General features: G+C 43.1%; 1 protein-coding gene across 1 annotated transcript in view; it reads right to left on the bottom strand.

Moving 5' to 3' along the window:
• The window catches only part of lpgat1 (lysophosphatidylglycerol acyltransferase 1), a 65391-nt gene that overhangs the window by 11378 nt on the left and 37129 nt on the right, over positions 1-16884 (bottom strand). Inside the window, exon 6 of the mRNA XM_080791065.1 lies at positions 13214-13340. Within this exon, the coding sequence (XP_080647191.1) occupies positions 13214-13340 (127 nt within the window). The remainder of the gene's footprint in view (positions 1-13213; positions 13341-16884) is intronic.

The raw sequence follows: 16884 nt of genomic DNA, 5'->3' as shown, positions 1-16884 counted from the left end.
GCACTACACTGCATAGCACTACACTGCACCACACTGCATAGCACCACACTGCATAGCACTACACTGCAACACACTGCATAGCACCACACTGCATAGCACTACACCACACTGCATAGCACCACACTGCATAGCACTACACTGCAACACACTGCATAGCACCACACTGCATAGCACTACACTGCACCACACTGCATAGCACCACACTGCATAGCACTACACTGCACCACAATGCATAGCACCACACTGCATAGCACTACACTGCAACACACTGCATAGCACCACACCGCATAGCAACACACTGCATAGCACCACACAGCATAGCACCAAACTGCACCACACTGCATAGCACTACACTGCACCACACTGCATAGCACCACACTGCATAGCACTACACTGCACCACAATGCATAGCACCACACTGCATAGCACTACACTGCAACACACCGCATAGCACCACACTGCATAGCAACACACTGCATAGCACCACACAGCATAGCACCAAACTGCACCACACTGCATAGCACCACACCGCATAGCAACACACTGCATAGCACCACACAGCATAGCACCAAACTGCACCACACTGCATAGCACCAAACTGCACCACACTGCATAGCACCAAACTGCACCACACTGCATAGCACCACACTGCATAGCACTACACTGCATAGCACCACACAGCATAGCACCAAACTGCACCACACTGCATAGCACCAAACTGCACCACACTGCATAGCACCACACTGCATAGCACTACACTGCATAGCACCACACTGCATAGCACCAAACTGCACCACACTGCATAGCACCAAACTGCACCACACTGCATAGCACCACACTGCATAGCACTACACTGCATAGCACCACACAGCATAGCACCAAACTGCACCACACTGCATAGCACCACACTGCACCACACTGCATAGCACCACACTGCATAGCACTACACTGCATAGCACCACACAGCATAGCACCAAACTGCACCACACTGCATAGCACCAAACTGCACCACACTGCATAGCACCAAACTGCACCACACTGCATAGCACCAAACTGCACCACACGGCAGCAAAACACACCACACCAACAGGTTGTAATGTGCGTGCACACGTCCACCTGGTGACGTGTTCTGCCAAGTCATGACTTCACGGCCGTCCCCGCCGGAGTGTTTAGGGACGACGGAGCCGGTCTGAACTCTGAAGGTCAATGACGCACACACGCACACGCACACACACACACACACACACACACACACACACACACACACACACACACACACACACAACTCTGTCTCGCTTATCACTCACTGACTGTTAAACAACTTTCCCACGTAGATAAGGGACAACATGACCTGAGATAAACTGCTTGTTAACAATTTTGTAACACATTTTTCACCGGGTGAATATTTCCTAACCTGTAATCCTGGGCTCTACTCCCCCTCTGCCAACCTGGGGAGAACCCCGAACTGAGCTTATACTTCCTCCAAAGCATGAGGAGTGAGCAGGCCACTTCTTATCACCTGACAGGGGGGAGTTTCCCTGGTAGGACATAGCATGCGGAAGGATCACGTTATTCCAAACCAGTTCCTTTCCCCTCCATCAGGCGTCCCGGCTGGCCAGGGGGAGGCAGTATAGAGAGCAGGATTACTGCATGATTTTTGTGAGGCAACACCCAACACCACCTATAGGGTATGGGCGCTGATGACACGGAGGAGAGAACACGCCCCAACACCCAACACCCCTGGCGGAAATCGAACCCAGAACCTTCTAGCTGTGAGACGACAGTGCTACGAAAGCGCCACCGCGCCCCTCACACATAACATTGTTGATGCACAAGTCAATGCTGGTGCTTAAAGTCCAATTTCTCCTTGTGTGGTGCCATGTAAAATAGCCGAGCTACAATTTGTAGATCAGCTATTCTTTCATATAATTGTGGGTTTGAAGCATTGTTCTGAGAGGAGGAAGGTGCTTTAGGTTACAGCATTATATTAACCTCCCATGTACTACTACTATAAACCTCATGTCCAAAACTGTTACTTTTCAGGATCCAAATTCGAAAACAGCAAAATATCAGATCTACAAGTGAGAGACAGAGAGAGAGAGAGAGAGAGAGAGAGAGAGATAGAGAGAAAGAGACCAGAGCCACCAGACAGAGAAGCCTCTGGACCAAACTACTACTGACAGCAAAAAGAAACCTGACACATTGGAAAGGAACAACAACAAAAAAGCAGAGCAAACTAGAATGCGATTGGGCCCTAAACCAAGAATACACAGTGGCAGAATACATGAGCGCAGGGGCCGACACAAAACAAAGAAAAGCCCTGACCATGTACACAGACTCAGTGAAGTGAAGATCTTGCCATCGAGAAATAGGAGGCAGGCCTGGAGAGTTGAAAATAAATAAATAAATAAACACGGAAAGACAGAGAGAGAGAGAGAGAGCGCGCGCGAGAGAGAGAGACACACAGACAGATGAAAAGATAGAAGAAAAAAAAGAGAAACAGTACGTTTGAGAATGTGTATGTGCTCGCATCTCCACGGCGACGCCAACTCCCTAAGGCACTTGTAAAAAAAACGTCTAATCATCTACGATCCCCTGAGGCCGTCTGCGATCCCCCAGACTCTCATTATCCCCTCATCAAATGTGTGTCTGAGTCTCAGAGAGGGAGGGAGAGAGAGAGAACAGAGAAGTGACAGGGAGTCTGGGAGAGAGTGTGATGTGTGACCACATGAAAAAGAACACGTTTCAAATTCAAATTGATATTTGTCACACCACGAATCCTAGAGCCCCTATTCTGGGGGCAAACATCTGGCAAAAGAAAAACCCAGTATGCACTAGATTTGATTTATACTACAGGTGTACTAGATTAAGATATCGTCGCTGTCGGTCAGAAACCTCTTATCTCCATGTTCTACTACAGCATCATCACACAAAAGCTTTGAACATATGAGGTTTCCACCAAGCAACAAACAAGACTATAACTCGTTGCTGTCGGGAGGAAACCACCTAATTCGATTTTAGGTTTTAGATTAGTTTTATATTTTTATATATATATATAAAACCTCTCTCAACTCCATTTGATCCTCAAACTGTCTGCTAAAGCAGCTAACTGCCCCCCCCCCTCCCCCTCTCATGCAAGTCATTGACAATATATAAAGTCACAATACCAAGTTTCATGAGGCAGTATTGCATTGTTTTAAAATATAAGGTTTTCTTCATTTCCTGAAAGACAGATATCATTTCCTGAAAAATGAACATTTTGGAGTTAGGTGGTTTCTCCCCGAGAACTAGAGACACTAGTTTTATACTAGATGCTGTCGGGTGGAAACCTTGTATGTCCAAAACTGTTCCTTGAGAAAATAGCTGATCTACAAGCTCACAATGCGTCATGAGCGTGACTGTGTGTGGGGTCACTATAGTATAGATCCCTGGGGGACTCCTATAGCAGGGGTTTTCACCAGTGGTCCGTGGACCACTGGTGGTCCGTGGAGGTATTGCATGTGGTCCCTGACCATGCATTTAGTAATGTAGCAAAGTGAAGATTTTGTATTTTCTTCCACGGAACAGTGCACTAAACGTCTGTGCACTCACTGTTCCATGAAAGTGCGTCAATGTTATCAGAATTACTGGGAAGTCTGAGGTTAAGAAATTCCACAGAAAAGGCAGAATCTCAAGAAGGGTGAAGTGTACCAGCTTGCCTGATTGAGTCATCATTATTAGGAAATGTTCCCATATAATCATGTCATCATGTGCTATATCTTGCACGTATTTGCCATTTTTACTATATATATATTATATATATATATATATATATAAATACTATTATTAAAATAGTTCAAATAGCCGATAATAGCCATAATGTATGGATGTAGATCTGCTTCAACAGTTATACTGTTCAGAAACAGTATAAGACATGGGATGCATTCCATAACAAGTGTTACGAAAGCACTAATCTTAGCCCATATCCCATTGCAACACAACAGTGGTCCCCAGGTTGATCCTTAGTCAAGGTGGTGGTCCCTGGTTCACAATCAGTTGAAAACCCCTGTCCTATAGGGTTTAAGTGGTTATCATGAATAAACCTGTTAATGGCTTCATTTTTAGATCTGGTGTTTGTTTACACTTTCTCTGTAGTCATTAAAATGCCAGCTGAGCAACTGAGTCAATGTTGGCTAAACGTCATTGCGTGGTTAATAATTCCCGGGCGGTTAAATTCCACTCAGATCAATCTTAACTACAGGGGCTACAGTGTTTGGTAACATAAAAAGGTAGTTACAAATAAACAAAGGAAGGCAAAAAGGTTTTCGGAAAACTGACAGACATATTTAGAATCTGCCTGGGATCTTAATGGGTTAATGGAAGGACCATACCAAACCAGTGGTGTGGCATGTTCAGTCCATTGCCTATGACTCATGGTATCCCGTACCGCGTACTGTACTTAGCATTACTGCCCACCGTTTTTTCCAGAGCATTTTCCAAACTGTGGTTCGATTTAGAGCCACCCGTCTCAGCACGGTATGAGAATGAAGTTAACTTGCTCAAGATATCAACACTGCCTTCCTTTATTTATTTTTAACTACCGTTTTTATATTACAATTGCAAACACCTCTGTAGTTAACACATTTTAGGCGGGAACCCCTTTTGGTGTTAGCATTACGTTATGCTTTAGCTATTTAAAAATAGCAGATCTACAAGCTCATAGCGCGCCACCGAGTGGCGCACTACGAGGTGTAGGTCTGCTATTTTTGAAAAATCGAAGAACGACTGACATAGAAACATGACTTTTTCAGAAAACTGTCATTTTCAAACAGACATTTGTATAATCTGATCTCAGGTCAGAATGGGTTAAGATTGATCTGTGAGTGGACTTCCACCGTCCATGCAATGCCGTTTAGCCAACATTGACTCAGTTGCTCAGTTGGCATTGTAATGACTACGGACCTCTGTTGATTCTTTTCACAGTTATAGAGTGTGTGTGTGCGTGCATGACTGCATGTGTGTGCGTGCGTGTGCGTGCGTGTCAGGTACGTAGGTACGAAGCATCCATCTGATGACCAGGCAGATTGAGGATGACTATAAATCATATCAACTTGGCTAGGTTCTCAAACAGACGCACAGGGCAGCAGAAAAGGACCAACAAAAAAAGATGATGTCCAAAAACTGTACTTTTCAGGAATTGTGGAGGGAAGTTCCTAATGGAGCCAATGTAGTTTATTCACAAGCCCTAGACCGGATTGTAGATTTGTAACACTCTTGTATGATGAAGTAGGGCATTAATTCACAACAAATAAAAACAAACACATAAAAAGTTGAAATATGGAGTCGACCCAGTTGACCCTGGTGAAGGCCCATGCTGGTCGTTTTTTAACCCTTGTTAATAAAGGATTTTTCTACTTTCCATCTTTAAAGTTTGCCACCTTCTTACCTCCTTCCACACTGATTTTGACTCATTCAACGTATAGAACATTTAACGAACTCGTGTGCTGGAGATACAAGATTTCTGCCCAGCAGCAATAATATAGAATCCAACTTATCTAACACCTCCCCTGCTCCTGCACCCACCAAGCCATCCCATCTGCCATTCACATCACATGGGGCTTATGGAGCTACTGTCTGGGAGAGAGAGATTATGTAGGGGGAGAGAGAGAGAGAGAGAGAGAGAGAGAGAGAGAGAGAGAGAGAGAGAATGTATGTATGTGTGACAGAGACAGGGAGACAAACTGGGTGTGAGAGAGAAACTGACTGAGAGGGGGAGAGAGGGAGAGAGATAGAGACAGAGAGGGAGAGAGAGAAGGGGGGGGGGTGGGGCGGAGAACTGGAGAGACTATAATGTATCTACAGTAGGAAGTGGATTCATAGTGAAAGCAATTCCTCCATACTGGAATGACATGATATGGTAAATGGTGCATATATACAGTATATAGCACCTTTATCCAGAGCGATTTACCATGTGCATTACATTCATTCACTCACTCACATTCACACAGAGACGGCTGAGGCACCAACCTGCTCATAAGGATTGGTTAGGGTGAGGACACTGACTAAGGGCTCGATTTTCGTCACCGCCGTTACCCGCGACGCGGCCCGCAAGTCAGGCTCTGCCCGAAAATTACGAGTATAGGAGCTTACTCTGTCCCTAAATGATATTATTGGTCTAGCGTTACCCGCTATTATGCCGACACTGTGCTTTCCCCTAAATTGCTATTTTGGTCGCACACATATGGGAAGGCTCATAGTGGAGTTTAAAAGCACCCATAAGCCGTATGCCAAATTAGTTTGGTATAGAGCGAAATGTCATTATCGCTTGATACCGTTTCGTAGAGACGACCTACATGCACAATCTATATATACCAAATGAAGCACAAGTCTGCTTCAAGGCAGCAACACATCACTTATCCATGGGCTATGAGCATAGACCGTAAGGCTATGAAGCAATATAGCACTGGGCATAACGAACAACGGATAAGGGATCTCTTAAAGGCAATAGCATGTGGCACAGTGATTGGTTTCATTATTGTAACACCCAAACCACATCTATGTATAATGTAACGGGTAGCGGAGGTGTTTTAGGGATTTAGACAGATGGCCAAAATAGCCACTTTAGTGCGGGAATGCCGCACTACTCAGTTCACACGGGTGTTTTCTTTCTATACTATACATTTTTAAATTGTTCAACTAGCCGATCTACATCGACACTTTGTGAGCTTGTAGATTGGCTATTTGAACTATTCAAAAATTATTTTCAAGAAGATCGAACCGGAAACCTTCCGTTTCCTAAGTGGCCGCGGTTGTTGAAATACAAATACAAATAAAACTGCCGTGCCTTCCCTTACCTGAAGTACCTGGTACAGTACTTTGGTGTAACCGTTTTAGATAAGATTCTAGGTGCAATTTGAAATTTCCTCCCCGTAGACGAGAGTGTCTCCAAGGTACTCGACACTGGTTTTTGGATTCAACATTTCCATCTCACTGCTTTAATTGCATCACTATTCTCAAGCTTGTGTTGAGTGCCAAATAACACAGACTTCCCAAATGTAAGGACTGTTCACATAGTCAACAGAAGCAGTCTCTCGCCAGAGACATCTCTCTGCTGAAAGAGTATAACTGTATTACTATTGACTAACTATTGTATTATTATGTATGCAAACTGTATTACTCCCCGTGTCTTTACCACTCAAACAGGTCGTGAGCCTTTGCAAAACTTTGTGGTTAAGTCTTTCTGTGAGCTTTATAAAAACTGAACCATATTGTAAAAAGAGCTTGTGGCTGAATAATAACTACATTGGATATGTTTCCCCCCCCCCCTTCCTGGTTCTCTCCACTAAAGTCAATGGGATGTTTGAACCGACAGAGATAGGGACCAGTCAGACCAGCCCTGTCCTAGACAAAAGGAAAACACTCTCAAGCACAAATCGCTAGAGAGATATCAGACAATCTCTGAACTGGCTGATGAGCAGCAACTCCAGATGGGTGAAAAACACGCTTATTATGGAGGTGGAAAAAGAGCACCTGTCTGCAATTTGCAACTGGACCTAGAGAAGTCTTCTTGCTTACCAAAATAAATCACCCCCCACCTGCTTTCCTGACTGTAAATATACTTTTACTGTGCCTAGTATTGATAAATTAAATAAATGTATTACAAGATGTATTTAAAGCAGCATGACATCTTACGTTATCATTTACTGCCAAAGTCCATAGACTTGGCTGGCAAAAAATGACATTATAACTCCCCTAAACAAACATAAAATAAATGACATTATAACTCCCCTAAACAAACATTAAAAGTTTGTCTCCCATAGACGTGGCTGCCATATGACGTCATTTCGGGAGGCCATGCCCTGGAGGGGCTAGCAGCCCTCAAAAACTGACAGCCTTAATGTAAAAAAGAAAAGAAAAAACAAACTAAGTAGTAAAAATAGCAGATCTACAAGCTCACAACACATCGCAACATCTGCCATTTTCACTAGTTTGGGTCCTGGGGAAACTGTAAATCATATGCACACTCACTCATCTGACATCCCAACACTGCCAAGCATACTCCACTTAGTCCACTACATATTGAGTATATACTATATACCACACCTACAGTATACTAGACTGGACACATGTGTAGCCCCAAAACCAATATCATCTATCATGTCTAGCTCATAGTCGCACACGCACGCACGCACGCACGCACGCACGCACACATTCACACAAGTGTCCAAAACAATTAGGGAACATAATGCACACTATTTGCTGCCAATGTCAGTGTCGTATGTGATGTATTTTGGTTATCAATCTTTTTTTTTGTTTAGTTAAATCTATATTCTTATAGTAATCGTTGTAATCTGTACATTGAGCACAGTAACAGGTGTGTTCCAGTTCGAATTTTCTAATAATTTAGTTTTATCACTTCAGATTGAATGAAATTGGGATCTTGACCTTAACCTGTTTTCTGAAATGACGGTGTGGCCAAAGTGGGACTCTTTGGCGATTGGTTCATACCGGATCATCCCTCATCTCCATTGGGCCGGTTCCATTTTCAACCTAGAAAACCCTGCCTTCGACAGCGTCACCAGAACCCGAATCGCTTCGCCGGAATATATTTTTAATGGCCGTGGCTAGTGATTCAGGGGCTGTTAGGTGGCAATGATATCTTCGTATACCGCTTTCTTACAAAGTTGTTTGTCAGTTTATCAGTGATGGTGCTGTTTTGCAATGTTTTCTTTCCTATAACTGTACCGCCCTAGTACAAAGTGGGTCGGGACACATTTGTGGGTCGCAGTCTCGCAGACACATTTTTATGAGTTCCTTTTGATTGGATGTTTGATTGATGTTTTCATATATTATCGTTTCAAAACATTTAAAAAAGAAACCTACCCAAAAAGGAAAAAGTTGTCATGAAACAAAATTAAATTATCATTTTCTGTAATTTCATTAAGAAATAAAAGAAAGATCAAATAAATTCCATAAATTGTGAAAATAGACGATCTACAAGCCCACAACGCGGTGCTTCGTCCCGGGGCAAACGTCTCATTTCTCTTTTGGGTCTCGAGCTGAAAAGTTTGGGAACCACTCCTCTATTCTTTTTTTTTTTTTTTTTATAATATTTGTTTTATTTGGAAAGTGCAGTATAGTATAGTACATATGGCATTTCTACAAACGATACAAGAGCAGTTCCCAAGATTTTCTTCTTTTCTTTTTTTCCCACCCCTCTTCCCTCCCTCATCCCCCCTCCATGTGGCAACATCTCCAATGTCTCTGTATAGTATAGTCCTTTTTCTATATAAGACATCGAGTCCACACTCAAACAGGGACCACTCCTCTATTCTATTCTAGCAAGCTGCCCTCATGCGGCAGCACGCACACGCAGCAAACACTCATGCATATGTGCATGAGCACGCACGCGCTCACGCCCACCGTCTCTCCTTAATCAGCAGGTTAATCCTCGTTACGCTGCGCGACAGCATGCCTCTGTGCTAAGCTCCAGGGCGGTACCGTGTACCATGCGTGTGCACGTCAGTGTTGCCATATTATAAGCGACTGTGGGCTTGTTTTTCGGGAAAGTTTGCGCTTATAAATACTAGCAGTTTGCACATTTTCGGCACGCTCAGAATCTAGAGAGCACAAGCAACGCGTAAATCTATTTTTGTCAAGGTTAAACCCTCCATTACTATGTATGGAGGGTTTAATTGGCTAAGTGATATTGATAAATTCCTAAATATTATCAAAATATTCTGCGGCACACCTGGACTAGCGCCACGGCACCCACTTTGAGAAACCCTGACGTAGTCACACTGCGGCACGACAGCAGAGCAAAACCAGACTGCAGAGCTCAAGACCCTGTCGGAGTTGTTGTGCGGGCCAGTCTGAGGCTCTCACATTGCAGGAGTTGAGAGGACCATTCCCACAAGACTAACGCTCCTCCCTTTAATCTAGCATGTGAAGGTGATGCAACAGACAGAGGAACACGTTAATCTCACACCAAGTCCTGCACGCCGTATAATCCACACCCAATGGGGATTAGCAACATGGACATGCACCAGGTAAACAATGGAAAAACCTTTGGAATACACATGCATTATCTTTCAAATACCACACATTATGAATGTGTTGTGTGGAACTTGTGGAGTAGACACAACTAATGTGGACAATGATCTCATAACATTCTTCTTAAAAATAAATAAATACGGTAAATACATTTTCCAAAACCTTTCCAGGCTTGGAAAAGTCTGTTTTCAAATTCAATGACTTTAACCAGGGTTTCCGTGACAGGATAAACCCTGTGATGGCAGTGGTGTCTTAAATCATCATAACCTGAACAATAAGAAGAGCGTAATGAGAGGTTCATCTCTACAGCCAGACACAAAGGGACATTATCACACTATCTCCGTTTATTACACGGCTTGGTTGAATGCTGAGTGGTGTGTTATTTCTGAATAATGACCACTGAGCTCAATAACAGACCGCTTGGACTCAAAGCGGACTAGAAAACCCTGCTTCTCCAAAAGGCAACTTTTTAATTACATTGAAATGAATACGTACCACTGTACACTAAATGGAAGAGAGCCTTAATTAGAAATTTAATCAGTAACACCTGTGAAGGAAGTAGGGAACGGGCTTAAAGTAGGAAGAGTTATTCTGTGTGCATAGAGGCTATATTGTAAAAACGTTAGTTCCTCTATAGACTATGATAACCATCAGCAATGAACTGAAATGCACATGAAAAGAGCACAGCGTCCATTTAAGTCCACTGCTTTTTATTGCCGTGAAGGAGAAGTAAGTTTTGACATGTCACTTTTACTAGTTAAGCAGTGCTTATCTGGGTGCTAAAGGTTGGCGAATGGCGCTAAAAGTCACTGCATGACACAGAGTCTGATTTAGTCATGGGTGTGTTTTGGGCGTTAATTAAACCAATCAGAGACTGGGCTCCCATTACCTTTAAGAAGCGCTTTCAGCATAGCGCACTGTTAATTAAACAGCAAATTGGAAGAGACGCGATCTGCTGAGGAAAAACTGCATTCCATATACATTGTACAGTACAGGAGTAGCATTTATAATGTGACATAATGATGTCAGGAGCCTGTCCCTTCATTTCTAACACATCTCCGATATCTTGGCATATCAACTCAATATTCACAACAACTACCATTGTCATGGTAGTTTATTTTTATACTGCATATTGAAGCATGACAGAAACACAGCGGGAACGTGTCGTGTGCTCGGAGCCCCCTGTGGATGTTGATGATGACCTTACTGTAGCGTACAAGGAGGCCATGGATTCACCACATTTTACATGATATCTGCACCAGGAAGTAACTAACTAAATGCTGTTCTTGGCACAAAGCGCAAAGTCTGTATTTATGATAGTAGTGCGCCCCGATTGCTCCAGGCCACGCCTCAAATAGGCGCAAGATCATTTGGTATTTTGGCAACGTGGGTGCCATGCAGGCACAGCTGCAACGGTTGGAAGATGGCAATGATAATTGGCACTGCCATGGCAGAAGATAGGGCCCAAAGAGTTTTATGTTGATTTGGAATTGCTTTTAAGTTTCATCTTATGATCCACGCACAAAAGGACAGCAATAAGTTCAATAAAAACTCTAATTGCAGTCAGGTGTGCCCAGAATATGACTTGCTTATCAGGGGTTGTAGACGCTACGGAGTCACATGTTCAGGGGCAGTGGTGTGAAGTAACTAAGTACAGTACTTTTACTACGTACATGTCGGATTAAATATTGTACTTTTACTCTCTAGCTAGTGCTACTATAGTGACTTTGTAGATTTTGATTGGGTTTTTTTTAATTAAAAAACATACATTAAGCACTTCATCCCTACACATTTCGGCAATTTGAAAATAGTAAATCGTAAGACAGATCGTGCAGAAATAGGTGTAAACATTTACATTTCGTCCTCTGCCTGGTGGGAATGTGTGTGCATTCAGAATTCACAGAAATCACACGCCGTGTTAATGATTTGAGGCATTTTGCTCAATCTTAGCCAATCAGGATGGAATATGGGAAAGAGGAGAGATGCGTGTTTATCTCATTACTATGGAGATAGTGTATACCGATTTGCGTGATGTATGGATAAAATATGGACGAGTAATGTACTGTACAGAAATGTGTTTTACATAAATCGGCCTCATGGTGGCACTATAACCGGCAGATGTGGCATTTCTTCCTCGGCCTAGTGGGAATGTGTGTGCATAATTTCACGGAAATCGCACGCTGTGTTAATGATTTGAGGTATTTTGTTGGAAATGGACAAATCCTGTAAACTAAGGCAATCTTAACGATTGGGGATATGGGTAAGCGGACAGGTCCGTATTGATCACAGATCACATGACTGTAGAGATGGTGTATAGCGATTTGTGTGATGTATGGGCAAAATCTGTACGAGTAATATAAAGAAATGTGTTTTTCTAAAATCGGCCTCATGGTGGCGCTATATCAGGCCATTGTGGAAAATGTGTGGGCAGAGGTGCCATAGATTAGCTGTACACAGACAGACGGATGCATCATGCACGCACGGACGGAGGGACAGACGGACGGACGGAGTGCAAAACATACTCTCTCCCCATGCCTTCGGCCTGGTGGAGACAGGTAATCTATTCTGGAAACGCAATGTCCTAATAAAATATTTATGTTTTACAAGGACTTTCAAAATAACTTGTGTGTTCTTTGGAAAGTTCATGCCAACACATTATGATCTAAAAAGCACCCGATACACAAAACACAGTCTTCCGCTTGTGGAATTAAACGTTGGTAGTTCAAACAGAGAGAGAGAGAGAGAGAGAGGCGTGTCTCCAAATTCTTGTTAATGTGTTACAAAACGACACATTGCCCTTTTATGGTGCACTGTACTGGCCATAATTAAAAATGGCTGCATGGTAAACAGTTGACTAATAAAGTTACCATGGGATAACCATTATGGACCATGCATTATAACCAATTCACCCTAACCAAGTCCCGCCCATGGTTGTGCCCTTCTTCGCACCCATTGGTTCCCGTTTCGTGGTTGGACAAAACCCTCTTTCTCCATCCACTACCAATATAATAACATGTTTTTCAGTTGCTTCATATTGATATTCTGTGCACTCAATTGTTATTTTAAACTTGGTGTCAGTAAAAAGGAACATCACAGGTGCAGCATAATAGTACCATGGCCTTTGTGCTGGGTGCGGGCTGCGACCATGTGTAGCGTGTAATGATCTGCGTCTTATCCTTACCTGTAGTGCACGTGTGTGACCGTGGGAGGCCTGTAGCCGAAGATCCAGGTCTGGATGTCCATGGGCCGTGCTTTTGGGTACGCTATGGTCACATCCACCACCCACTGAAGGCCTTTACACTTGCGACCTGTCATTGGCAGAAGAAAAAGAGAAAGAAAGAGTTGAGTTAAACAATTTCAATCCGACGTCCTCATGTCAATATAGGTGAACAAAGAAAATAATTTAATACCTAATACATTTAAAAAAAGAAAGATATCAACAAACTATACTATGAAAACTGGTCAAACACCGGCCAAATTGTCAAATAATAATAAAGAGGCATATGTTTTTAAATAGACGATCTACAAGCTATTTTCACAGTATTCATGCTTGGAACCGAGTCAAGCTAAATTGATTGACTCAACAATTCCTTGTGCTTGTCAGGGTGGGTAAAATTACATTTTCAAAATATTAAAAACATAATTCATTTTTTCCAAAGTAATGAAAATAGACATCAAAGTTCTCTTTAGGGTCTGGACTCTCTGGAGCTAAAAGCGTGTGGGAACCACTGGTCTAGACCAGGGGTTCTCAAAGTTTTTGGCTGGGGACCCCCGGAAACGCTTTGGCCATGTCTCACGCCCCCCCGCCCCGCCCCCCTCCCCAACACCAATTCAAACTGACTGCAAACATAACCCTAATAATAGAGAGAATATATCATAAATGAATACTGAAACCAGATATAATCATTCAAGGAAAGTGTATGCATGTACAACATACTATGTAAACTCTTAATTTCCTTTTTCCAGCCATTCAGGTGCAATTCTTTTTTTAATTATATATATATAATTTGGGGACCCCCAAAAATATGTTTTTAGGTGTGTGTGTGTGTGTGTGTGTGTGTGTGTGTGTGTGTGTGTGTGTGTGTGTGTGTGTGTGTGCGTGTGTCTAGAGCAGGGGTCACCAACCGGGGGTTCGCGAGCTTCCGGTAGCTCGCGGGAACCTTTCGAGTCGATCGCGAAGTGTCAGACCCATTGGAATGCAAATGCTTGCCTTTCAGGCTGCTCCGTCTCGCAGCCTCGCACTGACTGAATGAGAAGAGCAGCCGGGCGATTCCCCGTCATTTGCATTTTGAACGGATCGTTCACGGAAGTGACCGGATCGGTTTCGTTCACCAAAAAGAACTAGTTATTTTGATTCGTTCGTTCATGACCGACTAAACGGCGGTGAAAAGTTGACTTCACTGACTGATTTATAAACGGCTTCGAGTCGGTGTTACTTCCATGTTGCGTAGCACTGTCCAATCTTTGGTATCTTTGGCAGCAGCAGCTGTAGGCTATTTTGTCGCGTTAATGAAACCAAACGCTACACGCGGTGCAGGATTATTATTTCATGTGAATCATGTCAAAATGAAAAGATGATGATGTGGTTGGCACACAGCGCAGCAGCAACGCAGCACAGCAGCCCGAGAACACAATAAGAAATATAACATTATTATTCTCCTCCAACAACTCGATAACGTTCTCATTTTAGTTTGTTACTCATTTTCTGAGCCATGCAAATAAACAACAACCAGCACTGACTGGAGACGGAGAGGTTCATGTGCCCTGCGCGTAAAGCTTAGCCAGAAACAGGACAGTCACTGCGTCAGCATGGATGTAGCCTCGGAAACCCAGACGTTATATTTCCAGCACAGAGGTGAGGGGGGGTATCGCACGCTGAGAGCCACATACACAGCTGCATTTGGTTTTTAATTAAAGGCGCGTTCTGAATATACCAGTCTGCAATGCAAACTAATAGCCGAGTGCACTCCAGGGCATATGCATAGGGAAAGAATGACTTCTGTCCGTGACAATAATCAATGCTACAGTTTGATTTCTGTACACACGCACACATAGAGCAAAAAATATGATAAATATGAAATATGAAAACCTGTTGAAGTACAACGCATGAGTCAATTAAGTAGCTGCTTTTGTATCAAACCCTTTCCTCTTTACTGAGCCTACTGTCATTGAACTGCTGTCCGATAAAATGCAGGATGTGTTTGCATTAACTTCAGATATTTAAATGGAGATTATTGGATTAGTAAGTGACTGTAACCTGCAGGTCAGAGCTAAAGAGAAGGAATTTTGGTCTCTTGTGAGCAGAGAAGTATCCCCTGATTGTGTCGTGTGCACTGAAGCTGCATGCCTATACTTTGGTTCCACGTACTTATGTGAAATGGCCTTTTCACAAATGAAAATAATAAAATCCAAGTTTAGAACTCGTATGACTGACTCACATCTTAATGACACCCTCAGACTGGCAATCACTAAATATGAACCAGATTTCAAAACGCTTGCAGATAACGTGCAGTCACAGCAGTCTCATTAAAGGTGGGCTGACCCTGAGAGTATGTCACCATATCTGTGCAAATATATATGGTCATGTTATGCCTATGTCATTTGAACATCTGCCAATGTGAATATTCATTGAAATGAGAAACAAAATATTTCTAATACTAATTATTTCTAATTTGTCTTAATATTATTTGACATTGATAATATAACTTACTATAAGTATTTATTCTAATTTAAGCTTTAGTCTTTGTGTGGATGTGTGCACATGCATTGAGCCTGTCAGAAATAGCAACAAAACAAGTGTTTTTTTCTAACACGTTTTAGTGGTAGATCTTGGCTTATAATTGGGAATAAAATGGGCTCTTGGGCTTGAAAAGGTTGGTTACCACTGGTCTAGAGTACTCTAGACACTCAGAGTTATGGTCTGGGTGTGGTGCAGACGCCAGTCTAGCCACCGGCAACACTGAAAAGGTCCACAGGTGATTAACACACCTAATCAACCCTGTGTACAGACATCTAATCGCTGCAATGAGGAAGCAAGAATAGTTTTACAACTGGTATTTGCATAATAGTCTTGATAAGAAATTATTATATACCCTATTGAGGAAGTTCAGGCTAACAGCCTTCCCTCTCAAGGTTATCATCATTTAGTTCTGACTTTTCTTTTTGAGCGGTGCATGCAACCGCTCCAATGCACAGCTTTGTCTGTCTGTCTGTGCCTTAGAGTATATATTAATAGAGACGGCACCGGGCGGAAACCCTGAGGAGAAATGGACATAGTGGCCGAATTTGGCATTGCAGCTCGAGCCAGCACTGGTCCGTTGACTATCGTACGTTCATGTTATTGGGGCATGACACGTGAACGCTATGTTTCATACGTGAACGCTATGTTTCATACGTGAACGCGCGCAAACGGCGCAATGATAGTCAACGGCACAGCGCGTTCACGATTTGGCCCAATCCATCCCAGAATGCACTCTGTTCCTACCCGGTAGGAGGAGTGAAATCGCCTCATGCGCTTTTGAGCAACTTAATGCAAGTGGATGGGAGGAGAAATCTGGTGCCGTCTCTATTAATTGCGAACGCAGTGAGCACTTACTATGAGACCTAGCAGATCATGTCTGTCTGTGTGTCTGTCTGTCCCGCTTTTGTGCCCATATATGGAGCTGAGTGATTACGTCACCATGACTCAGCCATAACCATATAAGGAGTCCCCAAAGCAGCTATACGTCCAAAACCCAAATATGTACGAGCTGCGTTCGCTTCCCGCGTTTGCGCGTCTTACTGGTATATATAATCTAAGGTCTGAGTACGGAATGTCCATGACGTCATGGTGACATCATCATTGTGATGAAA

The sequence above is a fragment of the Protomyctophum bolini genome (genome assembly GCF_963924005.1).
Source record: "Protomyctophum bolini genome assembly, chromosome: 19".
Taxonomy (NCBI): Eukaryota; Metazoa; Chordata; class Actinopteri; order Myctophiformes; family Myctophidae; genus Protomyctophum; species Protomyctophum bolini.
The sequence above is the reverse complement of the archived record's forward strand: the minus strand, read 5'-3'. Positions and strand labels throughout refer to the sequence as shown.